We start from the raw sequence: 15766 nt of genomic DNA on the forward strand, positions 1-15766 counted from the left end.
ATGCGTTTGCTTTGCATCTGTTTCTTCGTTTCTCCCCAGTAGCAGATCAGACAGTTTGCAGGTCGGGAGTGGGGAGGATCCAGGGGTCCCCCCCCCCCATCCGCATGAATGTCCATGGAGGACAGAGGGGGGCTAAATTTCTCGGCTTATATCCCCCTCCCTGCAGTCACGCGCCAGTAGCGCGAGTGGAGGGGAGACCGCCCCTCCCGATCCCGCTGGCTGGGGATCATGGGAGTTGCAATCCGGCCGTCCGATTTAAGACTGGAGAAGCTGCACTCCAAGGGTTAAAGCCATTGCTCGCTTTCCTAGAGAGGCAGCGGGGAGGTTTCACTTCCTCTCCATTTGGGAATCGGGTGAGTGCAATGGAAGATCGGGGGATGGGGTGATTTCTGCAGGGCGGGTGGCTCCCTAATTGTGGGGGGGCTGGGGTGGTTCCGTGGTGGAAGAGCCTTCCTCCGCATGCAGGGAGGCCCGGCTCAAAAGCGCAGGACCCGCCCGCCACCACTGCCACCGTCCCCGCTTCCGTCCTCCGCGCGGGGGCAGGAGACTGGGGACCGGCAAGTGGAGGAGTGAAGGGAGGGGCGAAGCTGCCTGCGGGGCTAGCGCTGCTGCGTGGACGGAGGTCCCTGCGGAGCCGGAGGCGGGACGTGGCCGGCGGAGCAGGCTAACCCCCGGGGACTTCGAGCCACGATCTGCTGGCTGCGCCGGGCTGGGGAAGCTCCCTGCCTCTTGGCTTGCTGCTGTTAGTCGCGAAGTCGCGTCCGACCCATCGCGACCCCATGGACAACCTTCCTCCAGGCCTTCCTGCCCTCCACCAACCCCGGAGTCCACCCAAGCTCAACCCAACTGCTTCAGTGACTCCATCCAGCCACCTCATCCTCTGCTGTCCCCTCCTTCTTTTGCCATCTATTGTCCCCAGCATTAGGCTCTTCTCCAGGGAGTCCTTCCTTCTCATTAGGTGGCCAAAGTATTTGAGCTTCATCTTCAGGATCTGGCCTTCTAGAGAGCAGTCGGGGTTGATCTCCTCTAGGACTGACAGGTTTGATCGCCTTGCGGTCCGAGGGACTCGCAGGAGTCTCCTCCAGCACCACAATTCAAAGGCCTCAATCCTTTGGCGCACAGCCTTTCTTATGGTCCAACTTTCACAGCCATACATTGCAACTGGGAAAACCATAGCCCTGACTATACGCACTTTTGTTGGCAAGGTGATGTCTCTGCTTTTTAGTATGCTGTCTAGATTTGCCATAGCTTTCCTCCGCAGGAGCAAGCGTCTTTCAATTTCTTGGCTACAGTCCCCGTCTGAGGTGACCTTGGAGCCCAGGAAAATAAAATCTGGCACTACCTCCATTTTTCCCCTGTCTATTTGCCAGGAAGTGAGAGGACCAGATGCCATGATCTTAGTTTTCCTAATGTTGAGTTTCAAGCCAACTTTTGTGCTCTCCTCCTTCACCGCATCAAGAGGCTCTTTAGTTCCTTTTCACTTTCTGCCATGAGAATGGTGTCACCTGCATATCTGAGGTTGTTGATATTTCTCCCAGCAATCCTAATTCCAACTAGTGATTTCTCTAGTTCCACCTTTCTCATGAAATGCTCTGCATATAAGTTAAATACACAGGGTGACAGTATACAGCCTTGCCGAACTCCTTTCTCACCAATCAGTGGTTCTGTGTCCAGTTCTCCCAGCTGCTTCTTGACCCGCATATAGGTTTCTCAAGAGGCAAATAAGATGGTCATGGACTACCATCTCTTTAAGAACTTGCCACAATTTTTTGTGATCCACACAATCAAAGGCTTTAGCATAGTCAGTGAAGCAGAAATAGATGTTTTTCTGGAACTTTGACTTGGGGGTCTGCAAAGTCTGGCAGCAGATGCAGTCCTGGAAGGGGCCAGAGGGCCACCCGGTGCAGCCCCTGCTCTGTGCCAGACTCCCAAGTTAAAGCTCCCCAGCAGGCCGTAGGGGCAACCACCTCCATGGGTGGTTGCCCCTCTTGCCCCACTGTGCTCCCTATTGCCCTCCTCGGGGCCTTCTCCTGCATCCACAGTTTGGGTCCACAGATGACTCCACAAGCTCAGAAATGCATGGCCATGAGCCGCAATTCCCACCATCCCCACCCAGCACGCTGGCCCGGAATGCTGGGAGCCGCCCTCCAGCTCCAGCATCCGGGGTCACCTCCGTGCCAGATGTGGAGAAGGTGGATTGGGAGCCGTTCCTTTCTCCCAGTACCTGGGTTCAGCCTGGTCATCCCATGGAGCCAAGCTGGGCACCCTGACTTCTCCACACTGGCGATGCTGGACATGCACATGGTGGGCATGTCGTGAGCGGAGCCGGGGTCAGACTAGATGGCCCGAGAAGTCCCTTCTGACTCACTCTGTTCCTTTGTTTCTATGCTGGGAGGCCTTCCTTGCAGCGGTTCCCACAATTGGTTTGCCACTGTTTTGCAGACTTTCCAGTCTGGAGCTGACGCTGCTGCAGCTTCAGATGCATCCCAGAAACCTTGTTCCCCTGCAGAGTCCCTGCCCCGTTCCCAAAGCAGGACTCCCGGCTGAGAAGCATAGGCCTTTTCCAGACAGACCACTCTCCAGGAAGTAGCTCCTTGTCGGTGTGGATGAGGAGATACAAGGTGGATGGAAGAGGCCCCGTCTTCGCCCAGGGCTCATTTAAACTGTGGAACTCACTGTCACAAGATGGGGTGACGGGCACAGATGTGGATCACTTCCAAAGGGAGTGGGGCAAATTCATGGAGACACAGGCCCTCTGTCTGCCCCTGTTGGTCCTGATGCTTGCCTCCCATCAGTCCAGGACCAGGGGCAGTGTGTGTCTCAGCCTTACTTGAACACCCTGCCATTATCATCATCATCATCATCATCATCATCATCATCATCATCATCATTTATTTATTTATTTATTTATGGGATTCATAGACTGTCCATCACTGTCGTCTCTGGACAGCCTGCAGTGTATTATAAATCCTAAGCAAAATAAATTGTCTAGACCACAACTGAGCATATAAATGCTATGGTTGAAATAAATTAGATAAATAAATATACAATTAAAATTGATTAGCATTAAAATATTGGTCAAATAAAAAGGTCTTGACCAGGCACCGAAAAGCATATAATGATGGCGCCAGGCGGACCTCTGATCATCATCGTGGCATTGCATCACTGCCTCTCCTGTTTCACTCTTGCAAGGAACCCAAGTCCTCCCCCCTGTTTTATCTGCCCAACAACCCTGTGATGTAGGCTAGAGTGACTGAGAGTCAGTCCCCATGTCACTGGGGATCATGGGCAGGGGGGCACTTTTGTGCTCCTGCCCTTTTTGTGGGGTTCCCATGGGAGCGGCTGGTTGGCCCCTGCATGGACAGGAGGTTGGGGTCCGGCTCAGCAGGGCTGTCTTTCTGTACCCACATTTACCCCGCTGGGAAAAGCCATGTGTGTGAGCTTTCAAGCTACACAGGACTCTGCGTCTGGATGGACCAACACCCTTTAATGTCAGCAGTGGTGGGGGAAAGAGTTTCTAGTTGCTACATATCCTTGTTTTGGCACGTGGCTCTTAATTTCATGTATTAAATAGTTATTTAAACTATTTCTTGGCCATCTCTCAGGCCAGGAGCCCTTCTAAATTATTACAAAATGAGGAATGAACCACCTAAGAACACCACTGCAGGGATGAAACAGTAAAACACATTTTTTCTATTCATTCAGTTAATGAGTTGCTCCATAGCCAAAGATCTCTGGGTGGCATGCATAATAAGAATAAATATAATAAAAACACTAAAATGACTTTTTAAAGTAGCAGCAATAATTCAGCAACAAACGCCTAGGAGCAGCTAAAACATGGGGAAATGGTTTGGGAATGCTGAATCAAACATACTAAAAATAAAAACTATTCTGTTTCTGAAAAGTCAGTAAAGTCAATGCCAACCAGACCTGTATAGAAATGTGACAGGCTGGAAACATTCCAGGGGGAAAGGTAGGATTTTCCCCAGACTATTATTTTTTCCTGGAAAAATTTCTGAAAATAAAAAAAAATATATTAGGGATTCATAGAATCATAACATAGCACAGTTAGAAGGGGCCAAGAAGGTCATCGGGTCCCAAGACACCAGTTAACACTATCTCATTTTTCTTCAAAATAATCAAATTTTAAAGAAGGTCTTCATATATTTACTCCCTAAAAATATTTTCTAAAACCTATATACTTTTCATGTAGGACAGTGCAGTATCTGATCATTGTGATGTTTGTGCATGGAAAACAAGCAAGCCTCAGGTTGTAAACGGAGACCGCAACTCTCAAATGCGAGCGGATTTTATGGGAACAAGTGCCCCGTCTCTTCAGCAGTGGGGGAGAGGTCTAGTGGGTAGATCCTTGTTTTACTCATCTCGACGGCTTCCTCCGGCTTCCTTTTGGGCCTGCCTCTCCCCAGAATCTGGCAAGAGCAAAGCGGTTCCTTACAGTTCAGGACATGGACTAACTTTGCAAAGTAAATGCCGTTTCTACTTACCTGAACAAGCTGTACTTTGATACGCCAAATAGGATCGTTTTGATCCCAAACCAAAATAAGAAAGTGACTTTCGACCTACCACTGTTGCTAAGACTGCATTTTCGCCCCCCCCCCCACAATATTCCCAAAAGGTTTTTTTTTAATCCGCATCCACCCAAGGCTTTAGACATTGTACATCTCACTGGGGGGTGTTCCTCAGTTTGGGGCCACTGCAGAAAAGACCAGCTCATGAATGCCCCCCCCCGGAATCCAAGAGTGAGGGGGTCTCACACTTGAGTTATGGTCTCAGAGCACGGGCAGAGAGGTTGGGAGGGGTCAGCAACACCAGCAGCGTGGACTGGCTCCAGAAACCAACGAGGTTGTCTTCTTTCCTGCAGGAGATCCCCACCTTGGCAGCTGGAGGGATCCAGGGATCCACGTTTGCTCCAGAAAGCATCCCCCCGTGACCAAGAATCCGACGTCTGCACAGCTCCGAAATGGATGCAGCAAGCCCAGGTGGGCAGACCGCAGCCGGGGAATCCGAATCCTTCCAGGCTGGCGAGGGGAGGGAGCTGTGGGCAGGGACAGTGCCGGATATCCTTGCTGGGGACACCTCCAGCTCGGGTGCACAGTGCCGGCGCTTCAGACATTTGCACTACCAGGAATCCGAGGGCCCCCGTGAGGTCTGCAGCCGGCTCTACCAGCTTTGCCATCACTGGCTGAAGCCCGAGAGGCACACGAAAGCACAGATGCTGGACCTGGTGATCCTGGAGCACTTTTTGGCTGTCCTGCCCCCGGAGATGGAGAGCTGGGTCAGGGGATGCGGGCCAGAGACCAGTTCCCAGGCGGTGGCCCTGGCAGAAGGGTTCCTCCTGAGCCAGGCAGAAGATGAGAAGCAGGAAGATCTGCAGGTGAGGGAGAGTTTTCTCCTGGTAGTTCCTGTATTTGTGATATCCTTCTTTGGGCTCCATAGGAGGGAGAAATCTTGTCTCTGGCCATCTTGCCTCCTCGGGATAATTATCTGGCCAGGAGGGGATGGCCAGATTGCGCTCTGGCCCCGCTGAAGCCAGAAGGGTCAGCGGAGAGAGGAAGAGGGTGGCCATCTCTCCCTTGGGTGCATCATTCCCTTAAGCTTTTTCCCTTTCCAACTTCTCTTCCCATCCGTGCATTGGACTCTGGCCGGGTTTGCAGAAGCAAGAACTCCTGGAAGTGGTCACTGCATCTCCTGCTTCATTGCTTCCTGGAGGGACCTCGCAGGAGGAGCAAGGCTGGGACAGTTCACAAGGTAAGTGAAAATTCCCCGTGCCTGAGGTCCTGAGGTCCATGAAGTCCTCAAGAGAAATTCATAGAAACATACAGACAGAGGGAGTCAGAAGGGGCCTCCCAGGCCATCTAGTCTGACCCCCTGCTCCAGCCGGCTCTGCTCACGACATGCCTCCCATGTGCATGTCCGGCCTATCCTTGGACACCCTCACCCATGGGGCCTCAACGACCTCTCGTGGAAGCCCATTCCACACCCTCGGGGTCCTAACGGTCAGGAAGTGCTTCCTGGCATCCAAATTGAACCTTGCTTCCCTGAGCTTTGCTCTGTTGGAGTGTGTCTTGCTCTCCTCTGCAGGGGAGAACAGGTCTCTGCCCATCTCCATGTGACACCTCCTCACATACCTGTATGTCTCCAACAGATCCCCTCTGAGTCTCCTCTTCTCCAGGCTGAAGAGACCCAGTTCCCTCAGTCTCGCCTCATACCCCATCCCCAGAAACCGGCCACCAACCTTGTGGTCGTACGCTGCTCTGACTCAGACCTGGCTATATCCTTCCTGTAACGAGGGGCCCAAAGCTGAGCACAATACTCCAGTTGCAGGCGCACCAGAGTCGTGTAGAGTGGCAGCAATACCTCTCTCCATCTTGGTTGTTTCTGTCTATGCAGTCAAGGGTGGCGTTCGCCCTCTTGGCCATCACAGCACACTGCTAGGTCATGTTTAGCCTGCATTTGACCAGTACCCTGAGGTCCCTTTCACAAGTGCTGCTCTCCAGCCACTTGTCCCCTAACCTGTACTTACGACACCTATTCCTAGGCCCCAAGTGCAAGACTTTGCACTTATCCACATTGAACGCCATCCTGTTCTCTCCTGCCCACTTCCACAGTCTGTCCAGATCCTTCTGGATCCGGAGTACCTTCTCCTCAATTCGAACCCCCTTCATCCCATGCTCCCCACCTGATATGCATCTGCCACTTTTAGAAGAACGCCTTGACCCACGCGGACAAACGGGGGTTGCCTCCAACCGTTCATTCACACGGCTTCAAAGAGACTTGCTTCTCCACCTTCCTCTTCCTCACAGGCCACGGAGGGTCGCCGCTGATGCTCACGGAAGGGTCTCCAGTTTGTGGTGATGCAGAAGCTGTTCAGGTAGGGGATGGGCCGACGTGTCTGGAGGACCATGTCTGTGCGTGTGTCCATTTTTGTTACGGAGCTCAAGGCATCGATGGTGCGCAGCCCGGCATCCTCTCGGCGAGGCGCACCTCTTTTCCTTACACGGTCTTCTCTTCCACCTGTATTTTATCCTAACCGCACAACCCTGTGAGGTAGACAAAGCTGAGAGCCCGGGACTGGCCCAAAGTCACCCAGTGCACTCCGTGTCCAGGTGGACCCTCGAACCCAGATCTCCTGAGTCCTGATCCACCCCTCCCACTGCTACACCACCCAGACTTCCTAGATGCTCGGAAGCCGCCCAGAGGGCCCTTTGGGCTATTGGGGTGGTATATAAATGCAATAACTTTATTTATTTATTTTATTTAAACCGTTTATATGCCCTCCTTCACTATCGCGTCTCAGGACGGCTTACAAGATTAAAACCAATAGTCATAAAAACAAGCAACCAAACAGTATGATAAAATTACTATAAACCAATACAGATGAATCAAATTAACAGCGACTATGAACCACTAAAAATGCTAATTTTTAAAATAACGCTTAATTTATTTATTTGTAAACAAGTAAATTAAATAAATAACAAATAGATGCGTACTCCCTATACCTGGCGTCTTCAGATGTGTGGGGGTACCATTCCCATCATCCCCAGACAACATGGTCAGAGTAGGAAAGGCTGCACTGTGGAGACCGAAGTTCAAGTCCCTGCTTTGCTGCAGCAGTTCATTTTGGGGGGGGGGGGGGGGCTAAGTTCAGTTGCTGCCTCTTCACTTGGCCTACCTCACAAGGCTGTTGTGAAAATAGATTTATTGACCGGCTTCTGTGCTGTCCCCTCTGGTGGATTGCAATCCCGAGGCGAATTGCAATGTTGAAAGCAGCACGTGGCGTCTTAAAATGGGAGCAGAAGTAGCATATGCGGTGCAGCTGTTAAAAATAGACGCTGATGATTGATTGATTGATTGATTGATTGATTGGAAAGATATTTACCCAGCCTGTCCACATGTATTTACATTGCTTACGACAGCTCACAAAAGATTTAAGCTAACAAGTTGCTCATCATGATCGAAACAGCCTTTAGCCATGAGAGAGAGAGATGGGGGGGGGGATCAGGGAGGGGGCAGATGGGTCTCCCGTGGTGGGTCCCCACAGTCTTCCTCCACATTTTGGCCACTCTCCTATAGGACCGGCTCCCAGGCGATGTGGGACTGGGATCTAGCGGTCCTCCCTCTCTCCTAGGCGTCACCAGTGGTGCCAGTCAGGGTGGGGGGAAGCGACAGGGCCTTCTCCCCCTTCCCCATCCTCTGCTTCTGCATTCGGACTAGGCAGGCCCCTGATCCTGCATTGCTCCCTGTCTGGCCCCAGGCAGGGATGGGAACCGGGGCCTCCACTTCTGCTGGATCTGCCTCCCTTCGTGCCCCAGACCTGCCCCACAAACATCCATTTTGGAGCCTTCCCTTGGTGGCTGGGCAGAGTTGGGGAACTGAGGTGGCAATTCTGCCCCACAGCGTCATCGCTCCATCCACAACCTTCCCAGGAAAGGCAGGCCCCTGATCCTGCATTGCTCCCTGTCTGGCCCCAGGCAGGGATGGGAACCGGGGCCTCCACTTCTGCTGGATCTGCCTCCCTTCGTGCCCCAGACCTGCCCCACAAACATCCATTTTGGAGCCTTCCCTTGGTGGCTGGGCAGAGTTGGGGAACTGAGGTGGCAATTCTGCCCCACAGCGTCATCGCTCCATCCACAACCTTCCCAGGAAAGGCAAAGCTCCAAAATCCATGCAGGGACCTTTTGGACCACACCAGCTCTGAGTACAGCTTTTTGCCAAGATGGAGGTTCCTGTACCGCCTGGTGCAGTGGCCCCAAATAACCCTGAGCGAGGACCCACAGCTTGATTTTGGTTGGGTGGTCCACCATGGATTGTTATCACAACTGGTTTTACAACACAATCATGTGTGTTCCACCAAGAGCCCAGTATGTGTGCATGTATTTAAAGCTTTTCTATACTGTTCTCATTACCAAAAGTCTCAGGATGGTCTCAGTAATAGCCCACACTCGACCCATATTCCACCCTGAATTTTCATCTCTGAACTCAGTATCTAAGTTCTCCTGGAGCCTCAGTTCTCATCTCGTAGAATCCGAGAACAGAAGAGTTGGAAGAGGATGACCCCATGAAGGCCATCGGGTCCAGCTTCTGCTGTTGCAGGACACCAATTTACATCATCCCACTCAGATGACCGCCCAGTTTCATCCTGAATGTCTCCAGTGTGGGGATCCCACCCCCTCTCTAGGCAGATGGTTCCACTGTCGTATTGCTCTGAGGAAGCTCTTCCTGATGTCCAGCCTGAATCTGGGCTGGTGCAACTTGAATTGATTATTCCTTGTCCCACATTCTGGCATTAGCAAGAAGAGATCTTGACCTCCCTCTTTGTGACATCCTTTGAGGTCCTTATAGAGGGATATCATGTCCCCCCTCAGTCTTCTCTTCTCAAGGCTGAACATGCCCAGGTCTCTCAGTCTCTCCTCATAGGGCAGTGTTTCCAAACCCTGCATCATTTTTGTCGCTTTCTGCTGGACCCTTTCTAATTTACCTGCGTCTTTCTTAAATCTTGGTGCCCAGAACTGGACACAGTATTCCAGGTGAGGTCTGACTAGTGAGGAGTATAGAGGAACTGCTTCTTCTTGTGATCTTGAAGTAATACTTCTGTTAATGCATCCCAAAATAGCATTTGCCCTTTTGGCAGCTGCATTGCATTGTTGGCTCATGTTTAGCCTATTGTCCACAATTACTCCAAGATCTTTTTCCTTTTCAGTTCTGCTGAGCCACATATTCCCCAACTTGTATCGATGCCTTTGGTTTCTTTTTTCTCAGTGGAGTATTTGGCACTTGTCCTTGTTGAATCTCGTTCTGTTGCTTTCAGCCCAGTGTCCAAGTTTATCAGGATCGCCCTGGATCTTTGTTCTGTCTTCTAGGGTGTTTGCTATTCTACCCAGTTTTGTATAGTCTGGAAATCTGATTATCTCTCCTTGTACTTCCTCATCTAAATCATCAGTTCAGATGTTGAAGAGCACTGGGCCCAGGACTGAACCCTTTGGCGCCCCACTAATTACCTCCATCCAACCTGAGAAGGTGCCATTAATGAGCACTCTTTCTGTCCAACACTTCCACTTCCATGAACAAAATTTGTGAGCGCTGAAGCTGTTGCCGGCTCATGTCATATTCTCCCAGGGCAACATCTTCGCTGCACGTTCTGGACCAAGTGAAGCTTCCGGAGGCTCTTCAAATGCAGTTCCTGACACACCAAAATTACTGCGACTTGGTGCAAGTGCATCCTCCGGTGGAGGCAGCCAGCTGTCCCCGTGGGGCTTGCGCATGCATCCATCACAAAGCTTTGCAGGGGGAATTACGAGTGCAGGAGGAGGAGGTGCCACACCTGTCTGGGTGTCGTAATGGGAAATGTGTTTCTTTCTCTTTCAGTGCCCCATGACCTTCGAAGAGGTGGCTGTGTACTTCACCAACGAGGAGTGGGCCCTGCTGGATTCAGGCCAGAAGTCCCTGCACCGGGAAGTCATGCTGGAGAACTCCAGGAACATGTCCTCGCTGGGTAAGGGTCCCCTTTGAGCAGAAAGAGTTGGGAAGGACCCAGATCCACTGTTCTTCTCTGCAGGCAGGCCTTTCACCAGGCTGGAGTATTTATTTATTCTATTAAGTCTATTCTATTTATTTATTCTATTTATGCATGGCATCTCAGGACGGCTTACAATCAATTCAAATCAAATACATTAAAGCAATCTATAGCAATAAATCAATAACGTAAAGCCAATAAAATAAATTAAACACAATTGTTACATTAAAATACTAATTTTTAAAATAACGGTGAAATAAAAAGGGTTTGACCCGGCGCTGAAAAGAGTATAAGCTCGGCACCAGGCAAACCTCTCCGTATGAAAGGAAAGCTGAGAAAAAATTGAAACCAAATGCAGTTTTCACACTGAAACAGTGATCATGAAACAGGGAGGTTTCTCAAGTATGACAAAACCTTGTTGTTAGTCGCAAAGTCATGTCCGACCCATCGCGACCCCATGGACAACCTTCCTCCAGGCTTTCCTGGCCTCCACCATCCCCTGGAGTCCGCTTACGCTCACAAAAACTGCTTCCGTGACTCCATCTAGCCACCTCATTCTCTGCCGTCCCCTTCTTCTTTTGCCATCATTTGTTCCCAGCATTAGGCTCTTCTCCAGGGAGTCCTTCCTTCTCATTAGGTGGCCAAAGTATTTCAGCTTCATCTTCAGTGTCTGGCCTTCTAAAGAGCAGTATAAAAGACATGGCAACCCACTCCAGTATCTTTGCCATGAAAACCCCATGGACAGTACCAAAAGACAAAACCTTAGAAACATGGAATTTAGTATCACACCCCAAAATTGCAAAAACATAGCTAAAATGGTGCAGCTAAAGTTTTAAATTGGACTCGTAGAGATCCAGTACCGACAACTCCAGGGCACCCCTGCCAGGTTTGGATACCAAATCAAGTTGCAGTAAGTTCCCATTGCAGCTTACATATTACGGATGGCAGCTAAATAAGCAAGATGCTGGAATTGTGGACACAAGCCTATAGCCAAAGAGTCTCGTCTGGTACCATCACTTTCTTCTTTTCTGTGCCAGGTCAAAATCTTTTTATTTTCCCAATGTTTTAAGACCCGACTGTTTTAATTGGGGTTTTATCATTAGTTAAATTTTAGGATGCTGTATTTTTTAAAAAATACATTTTGTATTGTTAAACTGTCCCAAGACTTCAGTAATGGGATGGTCCTGAGAAGTTTTAGATAAATAAATACCCAGCCAGAAAAAGACCATGCCTTCTCTCTGTGGTTTATAGCCAGTTAACAAACCACAGTTTCTTTGCAACAGGTTGTGGTTCAGACAAAGTAGCAGTTCCCTTATATTCTTCACTAGTCAGACCTCACCTGGAATATTGTGTCCAGTTCTGGGCACCAAGATTTAAGAAAGACACAGGTAAATTAGAAAGGGTGCAGAGGAGGGCAACGAAAATGATCCAGGGTTTGGAAACACTGCCCCGTGAGGAGAGACTGAGAGAACTGGGCACGTTCAGTCTTGAGAAGAGAAGACTGAGGGGGGACGTGGTGTCCCTCTGTAAGTGCCTCAAAGGCTGTCACAAAGAGGAAGGTCAAGATCTCTTCTTGCTGATGCCAAAGTGCAGGACACGGAGCAGCCAATTCAAGTTGCGACAACCCAGATCCAGGCTGGACATCAGGAAGAGCTTCCTCACTGTCAGAGCAATGCAACAGTAGAACCAGCTGCCTGGAGAGGTTCTGGGCTCTCCCACACTGGAGAGATTCAGAAAAAGAACCTGGACAGCCCTTTGAGTGGGTTGGTGGAACTTGGTGTCGTGCAACACCAATGGCCTTCATGGCCCCTTCCAACCCTGTCATTCTATGATTCTATGAAAGCATAGAGCTGGAATTCAACAGATCATACTGTGGCCTCAGGGTGTGTGTAAAACAGCCCCATCTTAACCTTGTCTGCCACAACACTGAGAAAGGGTCAGTGAAGGGCAGTGGGGTGCAGTGGTGGCCTGGGAGTTGGAGGGAAAGGGGTCTAGTCCCCACTTGGCCATGAAGCTCCCTGGGTGTCTTCACGCCTGTCATGGACCCTCAGCTGGACACATCTCACAGGGTTGCTGTAAGGGTAAGATGGAGAGGAGAAGCCTCCTTTGTAGGTACTTAGAGCTCCTTGGAAGAGGGAAAAGTTGGGCTATAACTCTAGTGCAGGCAGAGTACTATTCTTTGGGTCCCATTTGAGTTCATAGGGTGATCCTTGATCAAAAGTTTCCGTTTTCCTCCACATGCTCTGACCAGAGTTTGTTCTTGTTCTCTCTCTGCCTCTCTTTCTGTGTCTCTGCCTCTTGGCTTTTCTCTCTACCTTCCTCTCTCTGCCTCTGCCTCTCTCTCTGTTGTCTCTGCCTCTGCCTCTATTGTCTCTGTTTCTTGTCTTTCTTTCTGCCTCTTGCCTCTTGTCTCTCTCTCCCTCTTTCTCTCTCTGCCTCTGCCTCTCTCTCTGTTGTCTCTGCCTCTATTGTCTCTGTCTCTTGTCTCTCTCTACCTCTCTCTCTGTTGTCTCTGCCTTTATTATCTTGTCTGTTTCTCTGTCTGTCTCTTCTTTCTCTCTCTCTCTCCTCCATCAGGTGATGGGTGGGATACTAACAATGATGACAGACCATCTGGGGCATTCTCAGAAAGAAATGCGATTCAAGAGATGGAACAAGTCTTCATCAATCTCGAAGGACCAAGGGAGCAGCAAGGGGCCCAAATTAGGAATCTGAGGTATACATCTTGGCAGGGGAAGAACTTCCTTGAAGGTCAAGCTCCACAAGAAAAGCAAAAGGAAAAGAAAAGGTACATCTGCCCGGTATGCGAGAAAACCTTTAACCACAAATCCCACTTCAATGTCCATAAAAGCATCCACACAGGTCAGAAGCAGCATAAATGTCCAGAGTGCGGAAAATGCTTCAGGCAGAACTCACACCTGACATCTCACCAGAGGATCCACACGGGGGAGAGGCCGTATCAGTGCCTGGAGTGTGGAAAGAGCTTCAGGGAGCGTGCACACTTCACTTCGCATCGGAGGATCCACACCGGGGAGAAGCCATACACATGCTCGGAGTGCGGGAAGAGCTTCAGCAGGAGTGCCAACCTCGCTTCCCATCTCAGAAAGCACAAAGGAGAGAAACCCTACCAGTGCCCGGAGTGTGGAAAGAGCTTTAGGGAGCGTACCCACTTCAGTTCCCATCGGAGGATTCACACCGGGGAGAAACCCTATCAGTGCTCGGAGTGTGGAAAGAGCTTCAACAGGAGCACAAACCTCGCTTCCCATCTTAGAAAACACACAGGGGAGAAACCATATAATTGCTCGATCTGCAACAGGAGTTTCTGCGACAAGTCGGGACTGAATCTCCATCAGTTAATTCATTCCAGAGATAAGCCCCATAAGTGTCTGGTGTGCGGCAAGAGCTTCATTCGCCGTTCACAGCTCACGTCCCACGAAGGGATCCACACCGGGGAGAAACCGTACAAATGCCTGGTCTGCGGAAAAAGCTTTCATCGGAGCTCCAACCTTACGTCACATCAGCGAATCCACATAGGAGAGAAGCGTTACAACTGCTCCGAATGCAGCAAGAGCTTTTATGATAAGTCGCGCCTTCTTAAGCACCAAAGAATCCACACAGGGGAGAAACCCTTTAAATGCTTGGAGTGCGGAAGGAGCTTCAGTCAGAGGATATATCTCACTTCCCACCAAAGAATGCACAGCAGAATCAAGCCCTATAAATGCTTGGAGTGTGGGAAGAGCTTCCACCGTGGTGATAACTTTACTTTGCATCAAAGAACCCACACCGGGGAGAAGCCCTATGAATGCTTGGAGTGTGGGAAGAGCTTCAGCCAGAGGTCAAGTCTTACTTCTCATCAAAGAGTCCACACAGAAGAGAAACCCTTTCAGTGCTTGGAATGCGGAAAGAGTTTCAGCCAGAGGCGAAACCTTATTCGACATCAAAAGATCCACTCCGGAGAAAAAGCACATTCCTGCATGGAATGCGAAAAGAGCTTTTATGATAAGTGCAAGCTGAGAAGACACCAGAGAAGTCATGGAGAGGAAGGGAAAGCAATAATGACTTGGAGTGTTGAACTGGCTTCAGACGGTGTGCCAGTCCTGTGTCCTCTCCAAGAATTCAAACAGGAAGAGCTGTAGAACATTTCGGAGACTGAGTAACAGACTTCTGGCCCAGCCAGCCTTTATAAGCATTAGATAATCCCTTTGCAGATACATCTCTTCCTCAGGAAAACCTGCAGGTATGAAAAGAGCGTCTTTCAGTGTTAAGCAGATTCATGAGTCAGAAATGGACATTTAATGCAGTCCCTTCTTAAGGTGATGGTCCTCGGAGCCAGCCAGCCACATGCTTTGCAAACAGGACTATGGGGCCGATCTCTCGGTTTGGGGTGTGTAATCTTTGGTAACCTGTAATGTATGTTTCGTGCCTTCACTACATCCTGTCACCACTTGCTGATGATCAGCAGTTGGCCGTCTGGCGTAACCTTCCCTTTAGTTTCCTCGTGCCTTAATTCTCTGTTTTATTTTATTACCCTGTTCTATACACTTGCAGAAAATTTCTTCCGATTGGGGGACTGGGGTTCTTTTTGTACCCCCCCTTCCAAGCAATGTTGCAGTATTAAACACATTTCTCTAAGACTGGCATTGCCGGATTCTTGCAGTTGGTAATGTGGGAGGGAAATTGGAAGAATTTTTGATTCGCCTTAAGGGAGGCGAGCAGAGTTTTCGCTTTCCTCTGGTGTTGTTGGCTAAAGATGTGAAGTGAGAAGAGACTCGTGCCACGGTGAAGACAGCTTGAATCTCCCGTGCCCACACTGTGCCCCAGTCCAGAGATTTGCTCAGATTGGGTTTCCAGTCACTCTGAATTAGCTACACTTAATCGGAGTCCTTCCACAACCAGATAAAATCTTCACCCTGAATATTGGCCAGGCTGAGTATAGTTTCTAGAATGTAATTCTAGATTGTACTGTGATACCTCGGCTCATGAGCGCCTCAGTTCACAACCAAATAGGGCCGTGACCAGAAATTTCTGAAAAATTTCGCATCAGGTCATGAATTCTGCATCGGGTGACGATCGCGATCGTGCCCATCTCCCTGCACCCCAGCACACCCTGGATCAGGTCCGTCTCCCCCCGGTGCGCCTGCAATCGTGCCCGTCTCCCCCCGCCCAAGTGCACCCACGATCGCCCATCTATGGCCGCGATTGCAGTCCTGCTCTGGCAGGGACGATGGGTGC

The 15766-nt window shown here is 50.1% G+C and overlaps 1 protein-coding gene across 2 annotated transcripts; it reads left to right on the forward strand.

The window, feature by feature from the left end:
- Positions 1-286: 286 nt before the first annotated feature.
- On the forward strand, positions 287-15168 carry LOC123020204 (zinc finger protein 883-like). Of its 2 annotated transcripts, XM_044423637.1 has the most exons (7): positions 287-353; positions 4883-5000; positions 5147-5395; positions 5676-5769; positions 6825-6892; positions 10387-10513; positions 13112-15168. In XM_044423637.1, the coding sequence occupies exons 2-7, from the start codon at positions 4986-4988 to the stop codon at positions 14668-14670; spliced, it is 2112 nt and encodes a 703-aa protein (XP_044279572.1). In that variant the 5' UTR covers positions 287-353; positions 4883-4985; the 3' UTR covers positions 14671-15168. The 2 variants fall into 2 exon arrangements, with proteins under 2 accessions (XP_044279572.1, XP_044279571.1); XM_044423636.1 differs by having other exon boundaries at positions 4883-5395.
- Positions 15169-15766: the final 598 nt, after the last annotated feature.

This window comes from Varanus komodoensis, unplaced genomic scaffold (assembly GCF_004798865.1).
Source record: "Varanus komodoensis strain SLA01 unplaced genomic scaffold, ASM479886v1 scaffold144, whole genome shotgun sequence".
Lineage (NCBI taxonomy): Eukaryota > Metazoa > Chordata > Lepidosauria > Squamata > Varanidae > Varanus > Varanus komodoensis.